The sequence below is a fragment of the Ischnura elegans genome, chromosome 3 (assembly GCF_921293095.1).
Source record: "Ischnura elegans chromosome 3, ioIscEleg1.1, whole genome shotgun sequence".
In the NCBI taxonomy this organism is placed as follows: domain Eukaryota; kingdom Metazoa; phylum Arthropoda; class Insecta; order Odonata; family Coenagrionidae; genus Ischnura; species Ischnura elegans.
The window spans coordinates 35027294-35055010 of record NC_060248.1 but is presented as its reverse complement, the minus strand read 5'-3'; the positions used below and the strand labels follow the sequence as shown (position 1 = coordinate 35055010).

Sequence of the window (27717 nt, the reverse complement as noted above, 5' to 3'; positions counted from 1 at the left end):
ATTTAAATTTATTCACATTTCATTTTTTTCAGGGAACGAATCGTGCCATTTCTAATATCCCTTCTCTTTATTGTTATAGAAAAAAGATGTTTGGCTCATTTTAAATCTAAATATTTTATTGAGACAATAAATATGAACTAATTTGATTTAATTATTTCAGATCATTTTTAAATATAAATGTTTACAGGAATCGTAAATAAACTTGAATGAAATGCGACATCAGTTGGCCAAATATGTAATTTCATGACCAAGGTATAGCCTTTTTATCTTTTGTCAAATTTAGATCTTGTGGAAACTCATAAATATTTTTTGTGAGAGATATATTATTTTAGAGATATTTTTTGTGAGGGAAGTGAATAGGATACGTGGAGTGTACAAAGATGAAGAAACCATGAATAACTGAGGATATGGTTTAAAAAAATGGAGGAAAGAATAAAGTGGAAGAACGCGGGCACAGAGCAAGATAAATGGTTTATTGGGAAATAAATTAAAGAAAACAGCGGGAAACCAAGATGGCATCGGGGTTGCCGACTTATATAAAATATTGGGGGGCCCAAACCGGGGATCTTACCCCAGGAAATTTTATGTTGTGAGTTTTAAGTTTTTTTAAGCATTTTAGAAGAGCCATATGATCAACATTAGAACCCTGATGACTCGAATCTTGATACCTGGACACTCCGGGGAAAATCACCAAGCCTGACACATTTTTTCCTCACACCCATAACGAATTTTTGAGGGGGCTCGGGCCCCCTCAGGCCCCATGGAGTCGACACCACTGGATGGTATGAGGGGATTGGTGGAAAAGACTGGCCGTTTTCCAATTCGCAATGATTCACCCTACGTGCACTTTTCAATCGTCAACTTACGGATGTGACGACAGCAAGGGTGGATCCAATCGGCGAGGGTGCAAGGGAACGAAGGGTAAGTGAACAAGGGAACGCGGATGCTCCCTCGTTAACGTGCCCTCGTAGGAAGTGGACGTGAAAAAGGCGGCAATGGAAAACTCATAAATCTTGAACTGGAGTTGTAAGTAATTTTGTGTTTATTATGTGCAGAGACAGCGTTCAATCGGTGCCAGAAAAATCAAAATACTAAGCAGTCTAAATTACAAACGTAAACAAACCGAGAAGCAGGATGAAATTGATTCTTAAATCAACCACCAGATATCCTAACACTACGCTGCGCTTTGCATTTCGTTACTGTCTATAGTTTGCATTATTTCCGTTCATACTTTATGGCGCTAGTAGAGCATTAGTAAGGGAGCAGGGTGCAAGGGAGAAAGCGAACGAGGGAATGAGTGCATACTTCGAGGATTGGAAGACGGCCTGAGGAAATGGTGAAGTTTCAGATGGAAGGAGAGATGGGGGCGTTGTACGTCCACTTATCTCTTCCTGCTCTTCATCGAATTGATTTATTAAGTTACGTATCTGGGTCTGACTGAACGACCCCATTAAGAATATACTTTGGGCACCTATTTAAAGTACCCGAGTATGCTCCTCTTGATTTGAGGAACTATTTTTTCTTGCACTTTGTCCGTGTTATCTCTCAACCACTGTAATGTTGTTGCTCAAACGCAGGTGAAAAATGACAATTGCAGTTTTAAAATGGGAACAGTGAGGATTTTCCTGGCACCGAAATGCGATGAAAAGGGAAAGGAGATGCTATTCATTGACCAGAAGCGCCTGTTCATCGTGCTCGACAAGTTTGCAGTCATATGTAAGTATGATATTTGTAAGGTGTTTGTCATTGCCCTAGTAGCAATTCTCGCTTGTAAATTATAAAACATACTCACTTTCACTCGTAAAGGGTACTATGCCCTACATATTCATCTACATCTACACAATACCCCGCAAGCCGCCTAAAAGGTGTGTGGCAGGGGGTGTTAGGAGACCAGCCGTTTACAGCTTTAAAAAAATGAAGTGCTCTAACGAGGTTGGGACTAGCGTCTATTAAAGACCTTTATGGTTCGGGGGAAAAGCGAATTCCCATATCTATCCGTTCGGCAAAACATCTCTCTTAATTTATCGCTTCTATCGGACCTGGAAATATAGTGTGGCTCTAATATTATGTTCTCTGTGTCGCTCTTAAAGATATCTAATCTCAATTGTCCAAGCAATCTAATCATATTGCCACCTGTAAAGGTCTGTGGTCTGTGAAATTGTAATAACTGGCTGAGTCATAGGCGGATTTAGGGAGGTGGCGCGGGGCACCCTCCCTGACTCATCGTTATCAATTATTTCAATGAAATTTCGAGAAATCTCTGTAAAAACACCGTATCGCCCTACAATCCTACACAGTGTGAGTCTTACGGCGTTTTAGGCGCTGGAAATGATAACATCGTTCCTGGATTGATTTGGCGGAAGTTCCATATATCCATGATGTAAGAGCACAAATGGTAATTTCTGCACTTTTTAATTCCAAAACTCAAAAACCATAGCAGTAAGAAATGGCTTCAACATCCTGTGTTTAGAAAAGATACTTAAATGCTATCGTTCCAAAAGAACCACAAAGTTACTGACATCTCTGTGTATGGTCCCAACAAAAAGTACCCTCTGGGTCAAACTACCTTTCATTAGAAACATTTGTTTTGAATTTCAGAATGTCTTCTCTAAAAACAATTGCAATGTTTCATTTTATAACCGATTGACGGTTGACAAGATTTTATTTAATTCTAAGGACAAATATAATCGAATGGACAAAATTAAAGCGTATCAATTAAAGTGAGAGGACTGTGGTGTGCCTTATATTGGCCAGACTGGTAGGAGGTTTAACGAAGCGAAGGAACCAAGAAGAAGTTTTTTATGTATTGACGGAAAACCATGTTTTGCTAACCTTTTATGCCTGAATAACCATTTTAGCGAAGTCGACATAGATATTTACATTGTAACGACAAAGGGCTTACATTAGATTTTATGGAAAAATTCGAAATTGCCATTAGCCCGGATGGATTTGGTAATAATGTTTTATTTTGTACTGACTCACCTTTGTTAAAGTTAAGCATCCCCATACGTCAAAACCCTGACCTTCACTCACGCTCCTCTTTTGGTATGTTTTCTGTTATCGGTCTTCATTTGTTCACCCAAACTGTTTCCCAGCCCCCTCCAACTCCCGGCCGCTAGGTGGCCCCAAAAGCTCCGTGCGAGGGAATCTCCGATAGATGGTGCTAGTGGGTGTTTGCGCGTCCAGCATTACGAAATTGCATTGAACCAAATACAATACTTGATCGCTGGAACAACGAATTTAAAATGCCTTTAACTGAATTGAACACTAAGAAGCAATTTAATAGCCTTTTAATTTCATTGACAGCCAGTTAGAAAGTCCATGTACAAAAAACATTGCCTTTACAAGAAATTGAAAATGAGATGTTGTCGTCTGCTAGCAGTCGTATTTTATTAGCTCTACTTCGTAAAAAAGAAGTTATTTGCGTCCTGATCATCATATATTTATCGCTAACGGCATACTGCCTGACATATAATTATCAAGGTATCGGTCCCCCAAAAAAAATTGGTGATACAGACAGTCGAGTCGGCGTTTCCTCCTCCAAGGAACTCCAGCGCAATTATGCTGAATGGGGAAATAAGTTTTGGCTGCAGAAATCTCCTTTAAACTCTCATTAGGTCACCTTAAACAGGCAATCCTAAACTGGTAGCTACGAGGATACGGTTATCTCCGATTCAGAAATTACAAGATCCGCAATGAGAAAAACTGGCCCAAAATTAATTACTGAAAGCTTCACATAACGACTCATATTAAGATTAGATTAAGACTTAATGGTTATTCTGAAATGGAAAATGTACGTTTGGGAACCCTAATTAAGACTTTAGGCATAACAAAAACACCTTGCTAAATTCTTAACCCAAGAAAGTCACAGAAATACACATCACAAGATCAACCGAAACAGCAACCAATGTAAAGGAAAAGGGGACGTCTGGGAACGGTAGTTGAAGGAAGTGATTGTTGTTAAATTTAAAATGCCTTTATTCATGAAAGCACAAGCACTATCATTAACACTGTACAGGCGAGCTTAAAGGATAAGGGCAAAGGTTGGAAGTGTGAAAAATGTAAATAAATCTCGAAGTTCATGAAGATTTGAGGGTTTTCCACGGTTGTGGCAGTATCACTTCCACCAAAAGATCTGGAGATGAATGACCGCCTAGAAATAGAAATTTTTCAAAATTAGGCAAAATTTAAAAAAATAAATTTAAAAAATGAGTAGCAATCCTAGGTCGTATCAGTTATAAATGTGGAATGACAGTACTTTTACCACGAAAAATCTCCACAGTTAGCTAATAATGGTGTTACAAGAGGTTATGTCACACCAAAAATGTGAGGCTTTGAGGCACGAGAAAAATATCATAATGAAAGGGTGGGGCCAAATTTTCGATTGCAAATATCAAGAGCTAAATTCATCCTTTCAATTCTTAATATAACCACCATTTACTCTATTCTCATGACTTCCTTTTTTATTACAGATAGTAACCCCTGCCCCTTCTCAGCAAAAAATATCCTGACCACATTACTGTTGTTGCACTTTGTTTACAACTACAACAATTTCTAAACTGCAATGGCAGCAAATCCACAGAAGTAAAAAAAATATGAAATTATTTATATCTCAACATCCGTAGGCGGATCACCGTTAGTCCGTGTATATTATTGTCCGCTAAACAACATCAATACTTGCATAAAATGAGCATGGATGCAAGTATAACTATCGCTAGGGCGCCATAAATCTTATCCCACCAAATAACAGAAGCTACCATTATAATTTCACTGTCATTAAGTCCTAAAACTAGAGAATGATGCACATTAACACTTTCACCATATTTTTCCTCCTCTTTCTGTACTGACACAAAATTCTTCACTAAATATCTAAAGCCATCAATTAATTGCAGAGCGAGCTACGAAACCACCTAGGTTATACAATTGTAATTAAGTACAATAACACAATTAGTAAAAACTGATTGAACTATGCCTCCACGGCAACATGGCATGATATTATTTCGGTATTATGTGAAAAACATGAACCAATGATTTCCCGCGAAGATAAAAATAAAAATTTCCGTAAATAAATATCGGATGCTTTGCCATATCCTCTTTAAAAACAAGAGAAAGGACATGCATAGAAGAGTAAACAAAGCCGCCATTGCAGATACCGCAGTATTTCCGCTATCTATTTGCACCGCTAATTTATTCTTAGCGAATAACACATATTTTCAACTAAAAAACGAGGTCACTTAGATCTAAAACCACGAAAAAATTACCAAATTAATGATAACAGAGCCATAAAACTAACATCGGTAACCCACCGCATTTTGAGTACTTACCACTGCTTTGAAAAAACTTTTATTTTCAGCTCAGCATTCCTTCCTGGTTTTCCTGTATCTTGTAGAATTATTAGACACATATCAAAAGCGCGATGCACGAACCATCTTCAAATTTAATAGCTTTTCAGCAATATAACACATCTTCCAAGTGATGAGCTTCGCTGGTTCACCATTGAAATGAATGTAACAGCAACGCGATACTGGGCGCGCGACAGGCTCGCAGCGCCACTCTGTAATGAACTAAAAAAATTGAATAACGTGGGAGGATTTTGGGACCAGCCAACCAGCAGCGTAACAGCCGAGTTGGAGGGGGCTGCTGTTTCCCCTCACAATTCCCTCACACCAATTCCATAAGCCACCAACTCTAACCTTGGCCTGGGTATAAATACTGAGAGAGTGCTGGTTGCATCGTCTTGAAAATGTGACCATGTTGAAACCATGGTCGGTTGTTGAGTTTTGGAATTAAAAAGTGTGGAAATTACCATTTGTGTTCTTTCATCATGGCTGGAAATAATGTTTCAAACAGTCCGGTTCCCTGGTAGGCGTTTAATGCCGGCGTCGACAAGTCCAAACAATCTTTGTATGTGAACAGACACATATGAAACAACGCAAACTATTACTCGCGCTTATCGTCCCCGAGCTGTCGGTGCCGGCAACTGGCGTTCTACGTGAACGCACTCTAATCTGAGCGTCCTGTCGCTCAATGGTAGGACACTCTACCGGTAATGGAGAGTTTTTGGGGTCGCATGCCAGTCATTAAGCGCAAATATACTAATAAATCCATTGTATAAGAGGGAAAGGGATAGGAACACATAGTAGAAAAAGGAAGTGGATAACGGTGCTGTGATAGACGGAAAAAGCCACAAATCAGAGGGTAAAAATGCGGCGTGACTGGGATGCGTGAACTGTGAACCTCTCCATTACCGGTATGGCTTTGCAGAAGTTTAATTTTTTTATTTGTATCCTTTTGTATTCTCAGTTTCCGGTGAAAATAGAATCGATGTCATCAAGCGCGAGTCCTCGGCTTCCAGCATCGTCGCCAAATCCCCATCGAGCTTCGCGAAGATGGAGAAACTGTCCGGTGATGACAGAAAACTGCCTCGTGATGAAAATTTTTGTGGATGTGGATGGCCGCAAAACTTGCTGATACCCAAGGGAAAGCCCGAGGGATACCCGTGTCAGATCTTCGTCATGATATCGAACCCCACAGGTGTTCGGGTAAGTTTGCATCGAAGTAAAGATAGAGCCAGGAATAGGTACTACAAAAGAGGTTACTCATGTCGACCTCTACATATGTTCTCACTGACCACGCTCTTAAATGAGTTTGGAAAAGTCGCCTCTTTTGGAAAGAGAACACTGGTTCGTTCTCGTCCTCAGTTGCCCTGAGGATCATGCCCCTGATGGACATCGAAACGTCGGCGGAGAAGGATTTTATTACCCGGTGGAAAGCCCGAGAACTTTTCATCCATCAGTGTTCTAGTGTCAGTAAATCAAACTGAATTTAACTAGCAGTAGCATTGCTTGCATTGATATAGCGACCGATAGTGAGTTAGGTAGAACTGATTAAAATGTTAGGTGATTGGTGAGTTAGGAATGAGCTACGGACGGTTGACGGTCTTTTGATAGGGAAGGAAATTCAATTGGAAATTGAGAACTGGTGGCGGCAGCGAATGATCTGGAAAGTGGGGAATAGGGGGAACAGATTGAGACACTGAAAGTGATCGTCTGGCTGCCCGGCGAACACCTATCACGTGATCATTCACCAGATCATCATCATCATTAGTCAACAATCCTGAGATTGGTTTGACGCAGCTCTCCATTTCTCTCTCCTATCCGCTAATCTTTTCATAGCTACATATTTCTTCTCTTTTACATCCTTTATAACCTGTCCTATATAACTCATTCGGGGCCGTCCCTTGCCCTTTTTCCCTTCCACTAGTCCTTCAACGATTGTCTTCATCAGACCATCGTGCCTCAAAATGTGTCCAACTAAGTTGTCATTTCTTCTGAATAAGGTTTTTAGGAGGTTTCTCTTTTCTCCCACTCTTCTTAGCACTTCCTCGTTACTCACACGGTCAATCCATTTTATCTTCATCATTCTTCGGTAGCACTACATTTCGAATGCTTCCACTCTTGACTTCTCTGCTGCTGTCAACGTCCAAGCCTCGCTTCCATAGAGAAACATACTCCATATGTAGCATCTGATGAATTGTTTCCTTACTTCTATGCTGGTATTTTCAGCTGTTCGAAGATTCTTCTTTTTGTAGAAAGCCCTTTTTTACCAGATCATGCGAGCAAAATAGAGCATGATCTAATTTTCTCTGAATGATCACACTGAAAAAACACTTTGGATATGAGAATCGTAGGTTTGGGTGTCACACCCAAAGCTGAGATGAAGGAAAGGACTTGTCCATACATTTGGTTGTGTCACCCAAAGGGAATGGGTGATGAGGAGTTGGATGTTCCAACTACTCCTTTGGTTGCTACATCCAAAGAAGATGACGAGTACTTTGGGTGTGAGAACCAAAGCGTTGGGTAGCTCATCAAAACAATGTTTGGATGCCGAATGAAAAGTTTAGATCACCTGCCCAAAGGATTGCGCCCCTACTCCTTCCTCCCTCCTATTCAGCCCCACTACACTTTAATATTGTTCTTTTTCAACCCATTTCTAACAGTGCAACTAAAAAATGAGAAAACCTAGCTCTGTAGTTGTCATAATACCTATCTATTATCACATAATTCAACATATTGTAATGTGCGTGGGTGGAAAAATAAATATCCCCATTTGTAGAACAATAGAAGGAACATTTATTTCCAATATATAAACACACAGTTACATAAAATTCACTCCAAACACACAATTTTTCTGAATCTCTTCTTGTTCATTCTCCTTTCCTCGTCAATAACCTCCGTGCCAACGCTCTCGATGGTTACTCCGCAAGACTCTCGATGAATCCACCGTTATAATATCATAAAAAGTGCAGAAAACACAGTGAATTAATATCATTATCAAATTCTATGCCAATAACATAAAATATTACTAAAATACAATCACAACATATTATAAATATCATCGGGAAATACAAGAAACGTGAGACAATTTAACCTCAATAAATAAAGGTCAATGTTAATATGCACAGAAGCACTTCCGACAAAATATGATCTGAGAGTTTGAACTTTGTTTTAATAAGCACATAGAGATAACAATAGGAATCAGAAGAACTCATAAGCAAAGGGTGGTAGTGCGGGCATGAGAATTAATGCAACATGGCGGTGAGAATAAACACAAAATGGCCGTGAGAATAAACAACAACTCGCAACTTACCAGCGAACACATGGATATAGGCTCCAAGTCCAGCCTTCGATAAGAAATTCGCCGTCCGCTCGTCCATAATCTCGAGCAGCAAGAGCAACGAAGCACAAGAGGCAGCAGAGTTCGCCCGTTTAGCCCACAACAAGTCCACACGTGTCTACGGCTTCCACGGCTGAACACAGAACTGCGGGTGCTAGAGAGCTTCATGAGATTACCACCAGAGCGCGTAACAATAGATTTAGATATCGCACCTAAACCGGTAGAGTGCACTAACCATAACTTTGGTTCTCCCATCCAAAGGACGTTGACTGGACGTGTTTGGTGTGACATTCTTTGCCTTTGGTTCTCACATACAAAGAGTTAGTTCTGACGTCGCATGATTCTTGATGGCGCACCCAAACCTCCCCGCCCAAAAGGGTTTAGGGTGTAGCATCCAAACCTGTTCTCTCAGTGCATGAGCATGAAGATTCATTCGCGAATTGTTCCGTCATACGCGGTGAATGGTCATGCGCATGATCATGCTGAATGATCATGCGAATGAAGTCATTTGCCGTGTATAGCGAGCGGCCTTTACGCTAATCACCTCCCACCAAGGAGGTTGTAAATATTTGGAGGGGGCACCACTGTTTTCGAGCGTGGAGCGAAGTGTGGCCGGAATGGGGGTGCTTGGGTAGGACAAACCACGCCCACTTTTACCAAAACATTGACAATCCCATAAGGGTCAATGCTTTGTATTCGGTGAGATTTTAAGTCATAAATCGTTAATACATTTAAATAACCTATGGCACGCACAATGCAAACCTTTTTTCTTGCTTCATTGGTAGACTTCGCGAAGTTATGACTCAAGTATCTTTTCCCAGGGAAATAATATTATCAATCACCACGTTTTCGTTCTACAACCAGCTCAGCTGAAAAAAAATTTTTACGAGTGTAAACTAGTCATTTACCTGCACTTAAACTGGTATCAAATTTCATCATAGCCAAGGGAAATTAACAATTACTGTAATAAATTATATTTTCAAAGATATCCCCACCAGTAAAGTGGCTAATAGACAGAGTTTACACATTAATAGATGTATGGCAAATGATGAAAAAAATTCTATGACAATCACCGCCGAAACACTAATGATTACGGTAGCATTTTCACTTAATTTAGTTCATTTTTAGAACAAATCTTAGCCAACTCAAAATATCAATCGGAGAGTCCAAAAATTGTCAAACTAAGATGGCGGAACTTTGACATTGCCAAAAACTCGGAAACAGCGCCTCCAGATATGCATTACAACCTCCTGGGCTCCCACGCTTTTTACTCCAAGCGATGTGTTGCATCTTCGGCATGTCAACATAAATGAAATGTTTTTAGATTTAAAAATGGACTGTATTTAGTTGTTTAATTTCGTCGTTACAAGTGTTTTTGAATTTTTCATGTGGTGTGGAATATGCACCTTCCACCGACCGTCCCTGTCTTGTGACTGCCTGCGCAGTCGTTCCCTTCATAACACAGTCTCCTCTCCCTTCCCCTCCGGAGGCACTCCTTACAATACAATCCCCTGCCCGGGCACCCCAAACGGGGTCCATCCCCTTCTGGGGCACCACTCAGTCACTCACGTCCATTTCCAAATTCCAACCATTTCATTGCCGTAACACGATGAAAAGCTTATTTTTTACTTTCGAGTACATTTTACACTGTTTTTTAAACCTGTTTTTATAGTAATTTTAGTTATATTGTGACAGGTAGTTGTCGCAGAATATAAATGACTCGTTTATTACCAAAACCGACGTTTTTCCCGATTTTAACAACTAAGTGCCCTATGAATCCACAACTTTAAATGCATCGTTTGGTGCACAAACTACAGGATTGTGCATGACTTGGTAGTTAACAAGAAAATGAAATAGATTAAAATGTGTGCTAATTTTGTGTGAATTAAATTTTCCTTCATTGCGCTAAAATTTAAAAATTGGTGTTTATGGCGTTTCTGTAATAAACCATTAAAACATAATAGCGATCAGTTAACATTTTTTTGGTAGCTTACCCATCTCTGAAAATTTGTTTTTTCACGGACAGTCCGACGACTTTTCGGAATGCTTCAGAAGATGTCCCGAAGAAAGTTCCTATTACGGCGCACGCTACGAAAAGTACCCTGACGATATGGCAATGGGATTCCCATTCGACCGCCTGGCTGGAAATGGCACTGACAAGCTCAAAGAATTCGTTGAACCCCATGCTAACATGTTCGTGACGGATGTTAACATTGTGTTCAAAGGTGAAGAAAAACCTTTTTCTGCAAAAGAAGGCGATACGCCGAAAGATGGCGACGAAGAATGCACGCAACAGTGGAAACGAGACTCCAGGGCGGCCTCGCGGGGTTACACTCTCGGGGCAGCGTCTGTAAGCTCTCGCTTTTCACCCTCGCCACGGAAGGGGGAGGACATGGAAGGAGAAAGGAAGGAGGCGCCGCCGCGATAGGAGCCCCACGACGCCTCCAAGGAGTGAAAGGGTAGGGATGAGGAATCCCGCACCGTCACAGAGGCGGGGGGGTCGTATGCCCACAACAATCAGACTACATTCATTGTTATACTCGTGGCCAAAATACTGCTGGTGAAAGAAGTGAGCGTGAGTGAGAAAGAATCCAAGGGTAGACCAACCACCCCTTATTACTGGAGTCGGCTTTCCGTTGCAAGTCCGCATAAAATGTGTAATTGACGAAGACCAGAATTTCTGTTCAGGGGTGAAGAAGATACGTATTCATTGAGGTCCATGAAATTATTTTGACAATTGATTTTGTTTGGAATGGGATTTTGAAATAAAATAACTGTAATAGTTGAACCTTGTTTTATTCGATAAATTCATCATATTTTGCTTAAATCAATAAGTAGGGGAGAGAGAGGTAATAGCGTACACTTAAGCATTTTTATTTTATATATTTCAATTGAAAACCTCAACGAAAGAGACAATCATAATATTTTGAAGGAGATGCGATTTCCCACCAATCCTTTGCTTCATAATTGGAACATTTAACTCACTTTCAGTGTTACACCTATCTTACAAAACCCTTACACTGCACGGAATTGTCTCGAGTGCCAGGGCAATACAGTACACCAGTTGGGGCAATACCGCTCTGTGCGGCATTGCCCCTAACTGGTGATAATGAATGATATTGCAAAGACTGTGTGGAAAAACAAAGATGAAGAATGTAATTTATATTTTCATTCCATCATCGAAATATAGGAAAACATAGCATGTTAGCTTACATTAAATTTAAAACAATACAACCCCCTATCTTAGTTGTAATAAAACTAAGCTAGCATAAAACTAAAATTAAAGAAAATCCTTTTCTATTTACGATTAAATATTGTATTGTAGCATCAAAATATGAAAAGCCATAATTAGTACAGATAAACTGACGACACGGCGGATGAAGGTCGTTCGGGTTATTGAGGTGTTCCGACTGTCGTGTGTTCCTACTATCTAGGTTTGCATGTACTTGGGAGGATTGGCAGCTCAAACATTCAAAGGTTCTTCATAATTCACCTAAGCATTTTAACGTTCAAGTTGCTCAGAAGAGTTATAATTGTTAATATTATTATTATAAATACTTGTTAATATAATAATTGTAATTGTTGTTAAGTTAATATTGGGCATTATCGTTCAATACGGGGAAATACCGTACACCTTGCGCCTTGAACGGTATTGCCCCATGCAAGGTGTACGGAATTTCCCCAAAACGACATGACGCAGTATTTTCAACCCTAACCTAAAATAAGAACATTATATGACTTGCGTTTGGTATTAAAAATAGCCCGTGATATGGGTTATTCAAAACCACCAGTTTGAATGTCTTCACTATTAACATGTTTCCCTAATCTCAGTGCGAGTTAGTTGACAAAACTGAAAAACTTTCGTCACATACACGTGCGTAAAGGCAAAAGCTCCCAGATTGTCTTCATCGGTTTCACTTTCCTTTCGCTATGCAGTAGTACTTCCCAGCGCTCACTACATACTCCAGTGGATATAAAATTATGGTTCACGGTATTGCCCCGCCGTACGGTATTACCCCAGTCTCCCCTACTCAATGTGTACTTCGAGTGCATGGCTCGGCGAATTCCAGCAGTCGCTTACTCGGAGATTCATCCCGGTGGTTGATTCAAGTGGGTGAGGGTAGAGCTCCCTACACACTAAGCCATATGTGCGCGAATAACATACAACTAGGGTAAGGGACCAGTTAATTTCTCTGCGCTACATCTCACCTCAAGTATTTTTGCATTAGGCAGTGCTGTAGTTGTGCCGGTACGGCGTGCCCCCTAAAATCCAAACACGTTATAAGCGTGCCGGTTAAACTATCTTTTTAAATGTCTAAAAAATAGCCCTACTGTAACTTTTCTGATGGATTTTAGAAAGAAAAGTCGAAAATGATTATTTAATTGCTCAGAGTTCTCTCGTGGCACAACTTGGAAATGATATATGAGTTGGAGTATGACATTTCAATCGCGGCCGGATGTATAACCAGTGGCGCCGACTCCATGGGGCCTGAGGGGGGCCGAGCCCCCTCAAAAATACGTTATGGGTGAGAGGAAAAAATGTGTCAGGCTTTCCGATTTTCCCTGGAGTGTCCAGATATTCGAGTTATCAGGGCTCTTCTAAAATGCTTAAAAAACTTAAAACTCACTACTTATAAAATTTCCCGGGGCAAGATCACCGGTTTTGGCCCCCCCCAATATTTTTTGTAAGTCGGCACCCCTGTGTATAACACATGTTCAGGTGCTAGCAAATTCTGGTGAGTACCGCCTAATTTTTTTTCCAAACTACAGCACTGGCATTAGGAGGGTCCGGTATTGGATCACACGACACCTCGGTCAGGATATAAGCACAACTCCCACCCGGCTACTATGCTTACGCATTCTTGACATTTCTCCACATTACCGATTTCACCTAGATTCTTGTACTTCTTCGTGAACTATATTCAGTCGCAACCAGGCCCGTGCTGTGGGACGTGTCCCGGTGAGCCCTCAAGCCTGGAAATCTTTTGCGTTCCTGTTCCCTACTGTTCCGAAACTGACAAATTTTACAGTCAGAATACCAGCATTGAGCAGTTAAACTTGATATGAAATGATGTCTCATTCAACAGCATAGTAAACACTTCAACCGGTCCTGTATAGAGCGTAGTACTCCCGGCAAAAAAAATAACTCGAGAGATCGCCCCTCTCTTACCATGGGGTATTCCATTTAACTCCCCGAACCTAAGTCATGACCTTCCCCCCCAATTCGATGCTTAATCCGCCCCCGAATTCGTTTCCACGAATATAACGATACTTCCACCATACAAACGCTCAAGAAACGGCCAACGATTCAAATCCGCTCATCTAATAGTCGTGGTGATAGCTAGTTGATTCAAAAGGGGTTCTCAAATGGCCGTAAAAATTTTGACACCACTCGTCAGAGGTAAAACAAAAGACACTTCACCAAATGCCCTCCTGTGGCTGTTCACGGACAGTCCAGATGATGTCTGAACTCATTTCACTTCGTTCTTTCCGAGAGTCTTGCCGTTACTATAAGGACGACTCAAGGGAGATAGAAGTCGTGGTCCACTAATGCTGATTCAGCTGAGGGACGAATTTAAGGTCAGCAAAGGCATTCAAGCAAACAAAAGACCTCACGGACCATCTCCTTGAGTCTAAGATTCATATGTGGTAAACACACCAAACGCCAACGGGTCGCACTTGGAATAACCATGTCTTCGAAATCATTGGCATGATATAATAGAATATAAATTCTAGATCGTAAAAGAAGACGACTCTGAACCACAGATAGGAGCTGTAAGGATCTCCGCACTGATATGAACTCTTCGAAGCCACTTAAATCAGACCCAAGTGGACATTTTCCGTCAGACAGCTACCGCTCTGCCGCTGAGGAATTAGGTGAACATGAACTAATAGAACAAGGACGGCTAGAAAAATGATGAACCTACACACAAAAGGTACATTGTACGCGGAACTTCTTAACATTCATTGAATGACTCCATATAAAGTCACGTTTTACGGGTTAAATCATGTTTAATCCTTCACCCTATCACGCACGCACCTATTTCTTAAATTATAAATCAGTGGGGAATGTTAACTGATTTTTCCTAATACTGCAGGTCTTTTGATAAATTTATCTGAAAAATAGGTACCGCATTTCTAATCATCGGGAAGATATGAATACATTGTTAAGGCCTAAATATTATAATATTAGTTTCCCCAAGGTTCTTGAAATTCGTAATCATAACAGAACTGTGGCAAATACCCGAGAATAGTTTTCCTACGTCAATACGGCCTTTAACTGGTTGGATTTTATGTGTTCCGGAATTCAAACACCAAAAAACGCAAGCATAATGGGATAATTTATTTTCTGTAGCAATACCTACCAGTAATTAAAAATTAAAGTCGTATAACTACACCCAGAACAGTGACCATTCTGATTCCGTTGGTCCCTTTTCTGTGGCAGCACCAAGTAGACGCCAGATTATACGCCCGCCGGCCTGCGCAGCGATGTCAACTCACACGTCGCTCTGCGCATTCTCGGACGACGTCCCAAGACTTCCATAAGACACAATGTTGGACGCGTCATAGCACCAGCAGCCCCCACCACTACCACTCTCCATATAACTGCATGGGGATGGATTGGGACGTTCTGGCCAGCGCCCCACGGCTACAAATACGAACTTCTCGCGCTATTTCTTTGCGTGTTTTTCCAACACTTTCGATGCATGGGACTGAGAAAAACACTTTGATTAATTAGATGTATAATTATTAATTTAATGGATATTTTTTTTTTACTTTTTCAAATATTTGGGAGGGGCGGCGTCCGAGAGTCCTTATGGGCAAGCCGCCACTGGCTGTTGCGGTGGCTAGTGTGCTGACTTCTCACCCTGTGGGTCCGGATTGAAATGCTGAAAGTGCCAGATATTTTACGGAGACTGCCCACCTGGGATGCTTTGTGGAGGGCACTTTAAAGTGCAGTACTCCGTCTGTCGTTTGGGACGTTAAGCCATTGTCCCCTTGGTGCTTTTCGTAAAAAGCAAGGTAATGCCAACGCTGGGTTTCCCGTCACCCATCATTCTCTCATAATGCACATGACCTTAGCTGTCCATCGCCTCCTCCAAGCACCCCATAACATTCCTCACAGTTACCGAGTACCTCGTGGCTGTCAATCCTCAAGACGATTGCATCAGCACTGCAAGAGAACATACCGCCATTACAGTGTTATCGGAGGCCCTGGGAGCAGTGGCATAACTAGGAATATGCTTTGGGGGGATGGGAGGGTCTGGCCGTGAGGCCCCCCCCTCCGAGCAACAGGGGGTTCGGGAAAATATTTGAAAAATTACGTGCCTGGAAGTACATTATACATCATTTTGGCATTTAAAATTTCACTTTGAGTGAATGCAGTAATTATATGTCAATACTAGACGATAGTTTAAAATATTTTTTTAAATTTCTCTCAGGCTTTGAGGGGGATCTATCCCCCTCAAAGTTAAGCCACTGCCTTGGAGGATTGGGGGTGTGTGGGGAGGGAGAAGTAGGTTTTTATTTAATAGAATAGAATAGATATTTATTCATACTCTGGGTTAAGGAAAGCGTGGGTGGGATGGGGAGGTGAGTAAGGTTTCGGTGAGTGGGGTTATTATCGAAGATACCACTCCTCAAGTGACCAAGGGAGGAACAGCGGCCAAGTTGGAGTAAAGGCGGTGGAACTTGGAAAGGTGTAGGAGGGGGAAGTGGAGGGGAGGGAGGATTAGATACGTCAAGCGAAGTATTCCCCGCCAACCCCCATCCCACGCAATCGTCCACAACCGGCACGCATCGGTGGGAAGGGGGAGCGCTTGCTGCGAGGCACTATCAACTATCACAGTCAAATGGGATCCGGGCGAAGACTCACAGAAGTGCGAGGTGAATACTGCGACGCAACAGCGCCCATTTTCCTCACGTTGTGCTTGCTGATAGCGATAGACCATGACGTACTGCGCCCGAGGGGAAGTCGTGGATAATACTTCCTCGCTTCTCCCGAGATCTTGTCATGAGAGTCAAGAGCAAAGACGCTGGAGGGCGGGTCCTTCTCGGCGAGCGCGGAAAACGTATTTGTGGATGCAGCTCGAATTTTGTCGTTAACGCAGACGCTAAGTGTTAATTTGAAAAAGAAAATCGGAATATGGTTTGGGAAAGGTAAGTGACGAATAAAGAAGACCCTTTTAGCATTTTATGTCGACACTAAAAAATCTGAGTTTACAGTGTGAATTTGGAGCAATAACAGATAGCTTAGTAAAAGATATATTTATTAGTGGGATACAGGACAAAAGACTCCAAGAAAAGCTGTTGAGCGTTCCTAATATTGATGCTAAGGGTGCTTTAGCTTTGTGTAGATCCCACGTAGTAGTGTCTCAACAGGTACATAATATTAAGAGTGAAAAGGACATGGACAAAGAACTGTTAGTTAAGGATGAGCCCAATGTTGATGTACTTAATCGAAACTGGGTTGGTGGAACGCGACAAAAAACACGGCAGAGGCAGCATCCAAAGGAACTGCGGGATACTCATAAGGGTGTTGAGAGTAAATGCAAATTTTGTGGGTATGTGCATGAGTATGGCCGTTGTCCGGCATACGGCAAACAGTGCTCTCGGTGTAAGAAAAATAATCATTTTGCTAGAATGTGTAGAGCCGCAGGCGGAAGGCAGCAAGTAAACTCTATCAATGGACTCCCGGACATTCAGGAAAGTGATAGTGACCAAGAGATAAGCGAACTTTCAGTGGTAGTATCTTCAGTGAAGCAACAAATGCAGGAAGGTGGTGATTGGTACACGGCTAGTCTGGAAGTGAACCGGCAACTGTTTCAGGTTAAGGTGGACACCGGTGCGCAGTGTAATGTGCTTAGTTTGTTTCAGTACACGGCTTTGGGATTGAATGCCGGTTTATTAAAAAAATGTAAAGTGGTAATTACTTCGTTCACAAACAACAAACTTCCGGTTATTGGTAAATGTGTTTTGCACTGCAGATTTCAAGGGGTTTTTTATCCAATAGAATTTTATGTGGTGTCTCATAAGTGTGCCAATATTCTTGGGTTAAAATCTTCAGAGGCTTTGGGATTAATTTCAAGAATCGAAACAATATCACTAAGTCCTGAAGGGGTTATTTTGGCTAATTATCAGGAATTGTTCAATGGCCGAGTGGGCTGTCTCCCACAACAGGTGAAAATTGTCATTAACTCTGAGGTGAAACCTGTTGTTTCCCCTGCACGGAAGATACCCTATTCATTAGTGCCCAAAGTTAAAAATGAGCTCGATCGCATGGAGAAAGCAGGTATTATAAAACCAATTGTTGAACCAACAGACTGGGTCAGCCAAATGGTAGTAATTAAAAAGAAAGATGGGTCGTTAAGGATATGTCTGGATCCTAGACCACTGAATAAGGCAATTAAGAGGGCTCATTTTCCATTTCCTACGATTGAGGAGGTAGCAACAAGGCTGGCTGGGGCAAAATATTTCTGTAAATTGGATGCTCAATCTGGATTCTGGATGCTTCCTCTAGACGAGGAAAGCTCTAAATTGTGTACATTTCAAACCATCTGGGGAAGGTTTTCTTTTCAAAGACTTCCATTTGGTCTCAACTGTGCACCTGAAATTTTTCATAGGATAATTTGTCAAACTTTTGATAAGATAGATCATGTTGTCTCTTTTCAGGATGATATTTTGATATGGGGAGATACAAAAGAGGAAGTTATGCAGGTTTTAATTAAGGTGCTGGAGGCAGCAAAGGCTAATGGTATTAAATTCAATAGCACAAAGTGTGTTTTCTTGGCTGATAAAATAACTTTCTTAGGCCATACATTTGATTCTCAGGGAATGTCAATTGATAAAGAGAAAGTAAAAGCAATTAATGCCTTGAAACCTCCCACTGATAAAAAGTCATTGCAAAGAATTTTAGGTATGTTTAATTATGTGTCCAAATTTATACCAAATTTTTCAGTGACGAGTGCTCCGCTGAGGGAATTGTTAAGAAATGATATTTATTTTGTTTGGAGTGAGCATCAGGATAAAGCATTTGGTGATCTGAAGGCTGCATTAACGAAGGCACCAGTATTGGGTTTTTATGATCCTAATTTAGACCTAACATTGAGTGTTGACGCAAGTTCAATAGGGATTGGGGCTACATTGCTTCAGGAGGGTCGGCCTATAGCTTATGCTTCTCGTGCTTTGACTGACACTCAAAGTAGATATTCCCAGATTGAGAAGGAATTATTAGCCATTTGCTTTGGTGCAGAAAAATTCAATCAGTATATTTTAGGAAAGGATTATGTCAGGGTGGAAACTGATCATAAACCATTAATTGGATTATTCAACAAACCACTTCACAGAATTCCATCAAGGTTACAAAGAATGATGCTAAAGCTGCAGCCATACCGTCTCAATGTAGTGCATACTCCAGGTAAATACTTGTTCATTGCTGATACTTTGTCAAGGGATTTTTGTGCTGAAAGTTGTGATGTTGATACCCAATTTGATGACGATGTGGAAATGCAGGTAGCACTGCTGTTGGAAAATCTGCCGGTGACAAGGGAGAATTGGGAGCTGATCTCAAAGCATGCTTCCAATGATACTGTGTATTGCAAACTAAAGACTTACATTTCTAATGGATGGCCTCAGTACTTCAAAGATGTTGATTCTGATTGTAGGCCCTATTTTGAATTTAAGGATGAACTGGTTTTGGTAAAAGGAATGGTTTTTAGGGGTGATAGAATTGTAATTCCTTGTTCTTTAAAAATTGAAATGCTGAAAAAATTACATACAGGTCACCCTGGTATTAACAGAATGGTGAGTCGTGCTGAAATGTCCATGTTCTAGTTAGGATGTGGGCAAGACATAAAGAAATTTGTCAAGTCTTGTCCAACTTGTCTTAAATTTCTGGATAACAAATCAAAAAATGTTTTGAAGTACAAAAAACTACCCCAATTGCCTTGGTCAGAAGTAGGATGTGATATATTTGAACTCTATCAAAAATATTATTTGGTAGTGGTTGATGCTCTGTCTAACTTTGTTGAAGTAACTACCTTGGACAATTTAAGGACTATTACGGTGGTGGAGAAAATGAAATCGATCTTTGCTAGGCATGGTATTCCCATGGTTGTGTATACAGATGGGGCATTATGTTTTGACTCTGAAATGTTTAAGAAATTTGCTAAAGAGTGGGAATTTCTTCATGTTCTCTCCAGCTCCCACTATCCAAAGTCAAACGGTTTAGCTGAGAGCGGAGTGAAGTCTATTAAAAAGATTTTTAAGAAGGCATTGGATTCAAATGAAGACCCCTACTTAGCACTTTTAAATTTCAGAAACACTCCTAGAGGCAAAGTTCACTCCCCTGCATCAAATCTAATGAGCAGAAATTTGCGCACGAATATACCGTGTAGTTTCCAAGCTTTGATTCCAAAGATTACATATGATAAAGATCGTCCCATACTCCAGGAGAATAAATATAAATCAAAGGAGTATTATGACCGGTCTGCAAAATCCCATCCCCAGTACCGGGTGGGTCAAAAGGTCATGTTTCAAAAGAAACCAAACTCCATTTGGGTACCGGGAACTATTTTGGAAAAGGGTCAAACTCCCAGATCGTATGTGGTTGAGGGTGAGGAAGGAAGGGGAGTGTACAAAAGAAATGAAGTGAATGTGTCAGCAAGGGGAGAGCCAGTCTCCCTTCAGAAGAGTAATCTGAATGTGCCAGCAAGGGGAGAGCCATTCTCTCTTCAGGAGAGTAATACTGTAGTTAATACGAGGTCTGGCAGACAAGTCAAATGGCCAAGTAAGTTTAAAGACTTTGTCTGCTGATTGTTGTGTGTAGTAATATAATAGTTTCTTTTTTAAAGGGGAAGATGTTGTATAGTGTGTTATCTTGTTTTGTATTATTGTTCTTTTGTTTGGTTGATGTATGAACCTCCCAAGAGAGGGAGTCTTAGTTGTTGTTCATGTGATCATGAACATATGTATATTCATGCATGTGATCTAAAGAAGAGATCTGTATCACAAAGTATGTGATGTTTTTTGTGAAAGATTCAGTAATAAAACTCTCCATGTTAACTGTAAACTTTTAGTGCGTGAACATTGCCAGCCTCTAATGCGAACTTTTTCTTTTCAGGTGCACGAGTAATATGGGGTAGCGAATAAACTCCGTGATACGGGTGGGATTTAAAGGGAGATTTTCAATGAGGTTACAAAGAAGAGGACGAAGACTGGAGAAATTAGGTGAGTTAATATCATCCATTAAGTGAACATTATTTGTTGGATATTTAAATATTCCCATGCATAGGTCTTCTACTTCTTTTTGTGTCTCTTAGTAGTAACATTTTAACCAAATCATGTTCAGTTCGCATACAAACTTATTCTGTGATGATTTTTTTGACTAGGAGGTACTTTTTAGTTTACTATTTTCCATAGTGTTATATGCCACACATACTCAGCTGATTAACCAGTGTGATCCTCCGTGACAATGGTGCTTACGAATGCAACAGGAGTAATTTAAAATGTTAGAGGTTTACGTAGCTCATGTAAATTTTGAGCGATTACGTTTTACTATATAATGATGCCATGTGGGGAGGGATGGAGTCTCTCAAATTCCATTTCATACTCTTCATTTTTGGTTCCTTTAAAAGGATATCCGAGGCATTTCTTCTCCTTTCTAATCATCCCCTTGTCCCCCGAGGGTTGACTTCGTCAGGCCATCAAGATAAATGCTTCAAGACACGTCCGATTATAATGGTCTGTCTTGTACTTGACATTTTCGCGGGGCTTCTATTCTCTCCCACTCTTTTACGAGAAATTCGGCATTCCTCACTCGGTCGATTCAATTTATTTTCGCGTAAACGCATCACCAACAGTTTCTCCACTGCTGTAATTGTCCATGATTCATTGCCATAAATTGTAAGTTCTGCTGAATTGTTTCCTTACTTTATGCTCAAATTTCCTGCTCTTGTCAGTAACTAGATCCTTTGTTTTTCTGAAAATCGCTTTGCCTCATCTATACTACTGATTATTCATTTCTTGCTTGTTCTATCGTTGGTATTTCTGCTTCTCAAATAGTATTGTTGGTCTACCTCTTCCACTGTTTGTTTCCCTAGTTTTATGTTATTATTGGCTTCGTCTTTTGCTACACTGTAATATTTTATGGTGATTATCAGATGACATAATCTTTATTAAGGTTAAAAAGTCTCTGCTCATGGATATTCATGACATTAAGAATCCTGACAGGTTTTCTTTGATTTCATCAAACCTTTCTAGGTGTAAATTTTGTAAATTACCTGAGAAATGACACAGCCTCGTCTCACCCAGTTACTAGTTCTTGATTCTTCATGGCTAGGTCCTAATTTTATCACTCCCGCTAGTTTTATTTTAATTGTGGATGATTAATGATTAACCTGTTAATGTTAAGCACCTCAACTTCTTTTACGAGTCTAAGAATTGAATTCTTAATCTACCATGCAACTGCTGTGACAAATTCTGGTCTTAGCATTTGGGCTCCCGTCTTCACCCTACCCGAAATCCATTTTGATTGTTTTCGTGGCAAGTCTCCGTTCCTTGTAAAACTCTTCCAGTTATACAATCCATATCTTCACTTGTATTCATTTCAGTCATTAGTTCTCCGTATTTTGTCACTTTCGTTATTACATCTGACGCTCTATATTTTGAAATGGTTCCTCTGGGCTGCTTCAACTGTTCCCCTTGCATGATGTTTTCGAATGCATTCGTCGTTCGGGGTTCTCTGACCTCCCTGGCTTTACGACAGATCACGTTCCTTATTCTCATTTGTCATTTCTCAGTTTTCGTATTCTTATTCTTCGGTATTCTCTTCAGCGACTACCGAACTTCAGTTCTTTAATTATTTTAGGTAGACATTACATCGCTCTAAGTTATAGCCGCTGTCGGTTTAGTTAGGTCCTAGGGCAGCTATTGACGTCCTATTCTTGGTTCCTGAATATTTCTTTTAGCCAGAATTTAGTCTATTTAGAATCTTCTCCTCTCAACTGGCATTTTCCTTGTGTATTTTCTTCGCTTCATTTGGCTTGCGTTCAGTGCCAGTCTTCATTTTGGATAAATCATCCCTCTTTCACGGTTATTCACTCATCTTGACCTTCGCCGGTGATAGCATTTCTGTCACCGAGAGTTTTCCAACCTTTTATTAAACTGTGTGTAGCTTTTTTATTGCCTCTCTTTCTAAGCTCCATCTCCACCTCGTCGTTACCGTTTAGCAATCTTTCGTGTATTATTATGTAAGTAGCTTCCACTCCATAAGTCTCCTACTTCAGTCCATTTCATTTATCTCATTCGTAATACCTCGAGAATCATTCTTTAAATTTTTGTCTTCAGGTTTTCTGGCCTTTGAAGCGATCTCACGATTTATATTCTCATCTTTAAGAAAATGTATCACACTTCTTCAATGTACTCCCTCGTGAAGTCCCTTACCTGAAATTCGAATGGGGGACTATCATTGTTTAACCAGGGCATATTTTACTCAAGAATAATACAATCGTGTTTGAATTGATTGGGGTTGCTTCGAGTTATCTGGATAATCGTGGTGCTTGCTCCTAATCTTCTATTGCCCCGTTCACACTACCATCATTGTCAACCAGCGTAAAGATGACGTCAGAACCAACGCGCGTTCAAAAATACCATGGTTAGCCATGGGCGACATTTGATAAGTGGCAAAGTAAGTCCAAGTAAAAAATGAATTGACAAGAGCAAATAACCTGTTGGAAGGAAATAGAGGATATGCAGGAAAAAATTCTTGTGTTAATTGCAATGACTTTCAATGTGTATGCGTATTATGAGCTGCTTATGAATTAAATAATTGCATTCCAACGTCGTCGAGCAGTGTTCCTAGCTACGTAGAAGTTAATTCAGATGTGTACGCCCAACTTATCGTTTCATCGATAACGTTTTTTGCATTTTTCTACTGCTCTATTGAATCCGAATTAAAGTGGCTATTAGTAATAATTTGGTTGGTATCAACTACATAGACTACTACTTGCCCTAGATTCGGATGTGTAGACAGATCATTGATGTATGTGAAGAAAAGGGTTCCTAATCTTGAGCCTTAAGCGTCAATTGAGTCACACTTTTGGTGATTTGGAATTGAGATACACTGGTCGCTGCATTGCAGTCATAGATATTAGTTTTCTGATATTGAAAAAGGGTATGATCCAATCTGATGCTATACCATAAATTAAAACTATTTTACTTCAAATCAATGGTGGACGAACTTGCAGACATGTGACTTGAATATTTATGATTTTATGAGATAACAGAGAGAGAATGTGGTGTTTTTGTAATATTTAGTATCACCCGACGTTTCTTACTTTATATTCTATAGTTATATCTAAACAGCAATTAGTCTGCCATTTTATATTGGTATGGGAGGAACTTGTGTTCCAGGATGAACGTAAGTGAACTTTTTTAAAATGAGGCAAAGAATTCTTACCAAAACATTTAAGTCATTGTGACCATCAGATTTTGATTAAGGTAGTTTCGCACGTATAACAACATTCCAGCAAAATATTTATAGAGATTCTTAAATATGTCCGTAACAATACAATGCGAGACAATGGCAAATTCACTACGACGTATAGTATATCGCATAACTTACATCAAGTTTAAAATTTATTTATGTTCAGCAAATTGCGGAAATAATCTGAAGCACTTTCCTTTGAATTAATTCTACCAAATAAAGTTCCATAAAAGCGTACGTATCCTCTCCGAATGCTTTAATTTCTGTTTTCTTTCCTCCTATACCACCTTGTTGCTGCTTCGCCTTCTTTTTCTAACCAGATTTTAACCAACTTGCGTTCACACACGCATAAACTACCGCCAACCATGGTCGGAAAACGGTGGTCAGAATCCCAACCACGGTTAACGGTAACTTGCGTTCACAGCTCGCTTTGTGAGCATGGTCGGGGCTAACCGGCGTAAAAAGAGCGCAGTGTGAACGAGCCATGTCGTGGTAATATAGTCGTTAAATAGATATCACCACGCCTGTAGAGAAAAATGTGTCACTTAACTGAACAATTTCTTGCACCATCACACATGAAGAAGAGCTGCTGTCATCTTCCCCCTGTGATAATAGGAATACTGGTTGGCGGCATCCTATCGCCAATGATTTAAAGAAGGACTATTGGACTGAAACGCATCAAATCAATCATAAGCAGCGACAAATATCAAAAGTTTTCCGTGTGCCTCTTTCCATGAATATTTTTTAATTTTCCTTGAGTTTTCCTCTTGTTTTCCTGATCAGCATAATTGTTGTAGCCCAAGTATATATGAAGATTACACATTGGTGACTTGGAATTACGTGAAGGGAGAAGTTATGAAACTGGGCATATTCAAATGGCCTTTTTGGGGTCTATTAATATCAATGTTCGCTATCGTATTCATTTACTAACCTAAAACAAAGTTAATCCTAAACTTCAGCCGCAGATCTCTTCATTCAAGTGAATGGCAGCACTAAGAGTTAATCCTAACTGAAAGGCGAATCTACCGGTTCATTTCAGGAGTTGCAATGCTATTAGGTAGGGCTTAAGATCTTTCGTCGAGGGAGGAAGTTTATGAGCTCCCTCACTAAGAGCAACTGACATTAACTTAGAAATCAGAATCTCCTTTCTAATTTTTCTTTATTCATTTGCGGTAGACATGTATAGATGCCGAGGATTTTGAAACTGATTCGCTGACTCCATAATGATGAATTGCGAGCATGAAGCGAGCTACGACAATAAATTCTTCCGTATTCCTTAATCGTTTCTGCACCTCATCGTTTTTGCGATGGATTATTTTGATTATACAGATAATCTGCGATGGCCTAAGGTATTAATCCATTATCCCAAAAGATCGATCGAAGAGTGCGGAATCCGACAAATAATCATACCTTATGCCTATACTCATCCATTTTAGTGTTCTATTTATCTTAGTTGCCATGAAAATTTATACGCGTGGCGTATTCGAACGTGCAAGTTGACCTTCTCATGAATATGCTTTTAGAGTTTCTATATCGATCTTATTAGTTAACCTTCTAATGGATATTTTTGATGCTTAATATATCGATAGTTGTTGAATTCGCTCATTGATAAATATTTCGTCCGTATTACCGGCTCATTGTCTGAATTTCATCCTTTTCATGCTTCTATTCACTTAGGTTGTCATTGTTTACCTAAAACTCATCTTTATATAGCATATTATTAACGGCTATTCCACTTTCAATTGTACTATAGTTTTCAATAATGTGCAGACACCAACGAGACCCACTTAACTTATGGTCGGTGAAAACTTGGAAGGTTGGCACATGAAACAACATACATCTACCGACATCACAACACGAGGAGCCCCATTGGAATTAATATTAGCGAATACAGTGAGGAGACTCACACGTCCACGCTCACGTTGTGCCCTCGGAGTGTTTTCTTTCAGGCTCCATGGCGAGGTTTTTCCTTTCTTTAGATTCATATTAGCACACACCGGTTATGTCTCACTAATACGTGGCTACGTTGCCGAGGTCTATTTTGGCCGCGGTGGTTGTCGTAAAGTTCTAGAAGGGTTTCAGTCCTAAATAATGTTCTTTTTCAGTCAATAAAAGGGGAATTCTTAACATCAACATTATATCTATGCAGATGACCAAGGAAACATTTAAGGCTGAATTTTTCAATCGAGTATAGTTATTTAATTAAAACGTAGGCTCAGAGGTAATTCGCATTGCGAAGATTTTCATATCACATTAGTAAACCTAGGAGCGGTAATGCCGGAAAATGGTTGAAATTTCCAAAACGCATCGGTAGGACTCTAGTAGAGGTCTTACACTTTTTGTTTGCTACTTGTTACTTAAGGATCGTTTACTTTTAAGCTGGCTAGCTTAGGTATAAGGAATATTTCCACTTTCACGTAAAACGAGCGCATGGTACGTAGGCTACAATATGAATGTAAATATTTATAAAGAGAAACGTTTTTCTGAGGGGCTAAAAAAGTAAAATAAATTTCTACGAGTTTCTCTAACTTATTCAATTCAAATACAAAAAACGTTGAGACCACATTCCACTGTAACACGCAATGCATACGTAATATCATAACATAACCACTTAACGAATTACAATGAAAAACACGTTTATTAATTATTTTCCACAAAACTCAACCAAATTCTTGATATACGAATAAGATGTAACAGCTGTTCCCCTTCGTAAGCGAATTACGTTGGGACTGAATATAAATATCTAGAAATAAATGCGCCTTAGCATGAATTGGGGCTAGTATAACGAATTTTATCGAAATATTATTTATCGTGATCGCGAATGATTTCACTTCAGAAATACCTCTATTTAAAGTTTTAATGAATCGGGATACACAAATATCTCAGCTTTAATATCCAACGCAATGCGCAATAAATCTGGTGAGTAACGGATAACTGCCTTTGGTGTACAAGACATTGGGGAACTTGCATGGGTCGTCGATTGCTCTAAAAACTATTTTGAATAAGTAAAATGTGTACATTAGTTCGCAAAAATAACTAAAGTTTCTCCATTCATCATCAAAAGAAATAAAAAAATTGACTTTTAAATCGAGAAAAATTTCTCTGAGCCGACCACTGCGTGAAGACACCCGAGCGTTGCCGAGGCCAGGCGTGACGTCATAGGTGCCTAAAGAACCGTAGGGAGTAGGGAAATACGCTGAGCGCATGCTGTAAAATTTGTTTTGAGGGAGTGTTTAGCCGCTCATCGTCACTTTATTTTGCTCTGTTATTCTTAGCTAAGTTTTCCTATTGCTTTTGTGCCGCGATTATTACTTGGGATATCAAATATGCGACATCGGGATGATGAAATACAAGCGTTTCACTTCGTATGTTTTAGTTATCAGAAAAATGGATGATAACGTTGCCGCTCGTTCGAATAGTACACCTGAAATTTATCTACATCTACATAATACCCCGCAAGCTGCCTATAAGGCGTGTGGCAGGGGGTGTTAGGACATCAGCCTATTTTTAGGACTCCAAAAATTGGTGCCACGACCCTCATGGAATTTGTTATGACA

The 27717-nt window shown here is 40.1% G+C and overlaps 1 protein-coding gene across 1 annotated transcript; it reads left to right on the top strand.

The window, feature by feature from the left end:
* The first annotated feature begins 1584 nt into the window (after positions 1-1584).
* On the top strand, positions 1585-11428 carry LOC124154998 (phenoloxidase 2-like). Its single transcript, XM_046528745.1, has 3 exons — positions 1585-1716; positions 6304-6542; positions 10703-11428. Exons 1-3 carry the CDS (start codon positions 1605-1607, stop codon positions 11102-11104), a joined length of 753 nt encoding a protein of 250 aa, XP_046384701.1. The 5' UTR covers positions 1585-1604; the 3' UTR covers positions 11105-11428.
* The last annotated feature ends 16289 nt before the right edge of the window (positions 11429-27717 follow it).

Coding starts and splice junctions, on each gene's coding strand:
- LOC124154998 (XM_046528745.1), top strand. CDS start 1,605: ATGGGAACAGTGAGGATTTTCCTGGCACCGAAATGCGATGAAAAGGGA. Junction 1,717..6,303: donor CGACAAGTTTGCAGTCATAT/GTAAGTATGATA, acceptor TTGTATTCTCAG/TTTCCGGTGAAAATAGAATC. Junction 6,543..10,702: donor CGAACCCCACAGGTGTTCGG/GTAAGTTTGCAT, acceptor TTTCACGGACAG/TCCGACGACTTTTCGGAATG.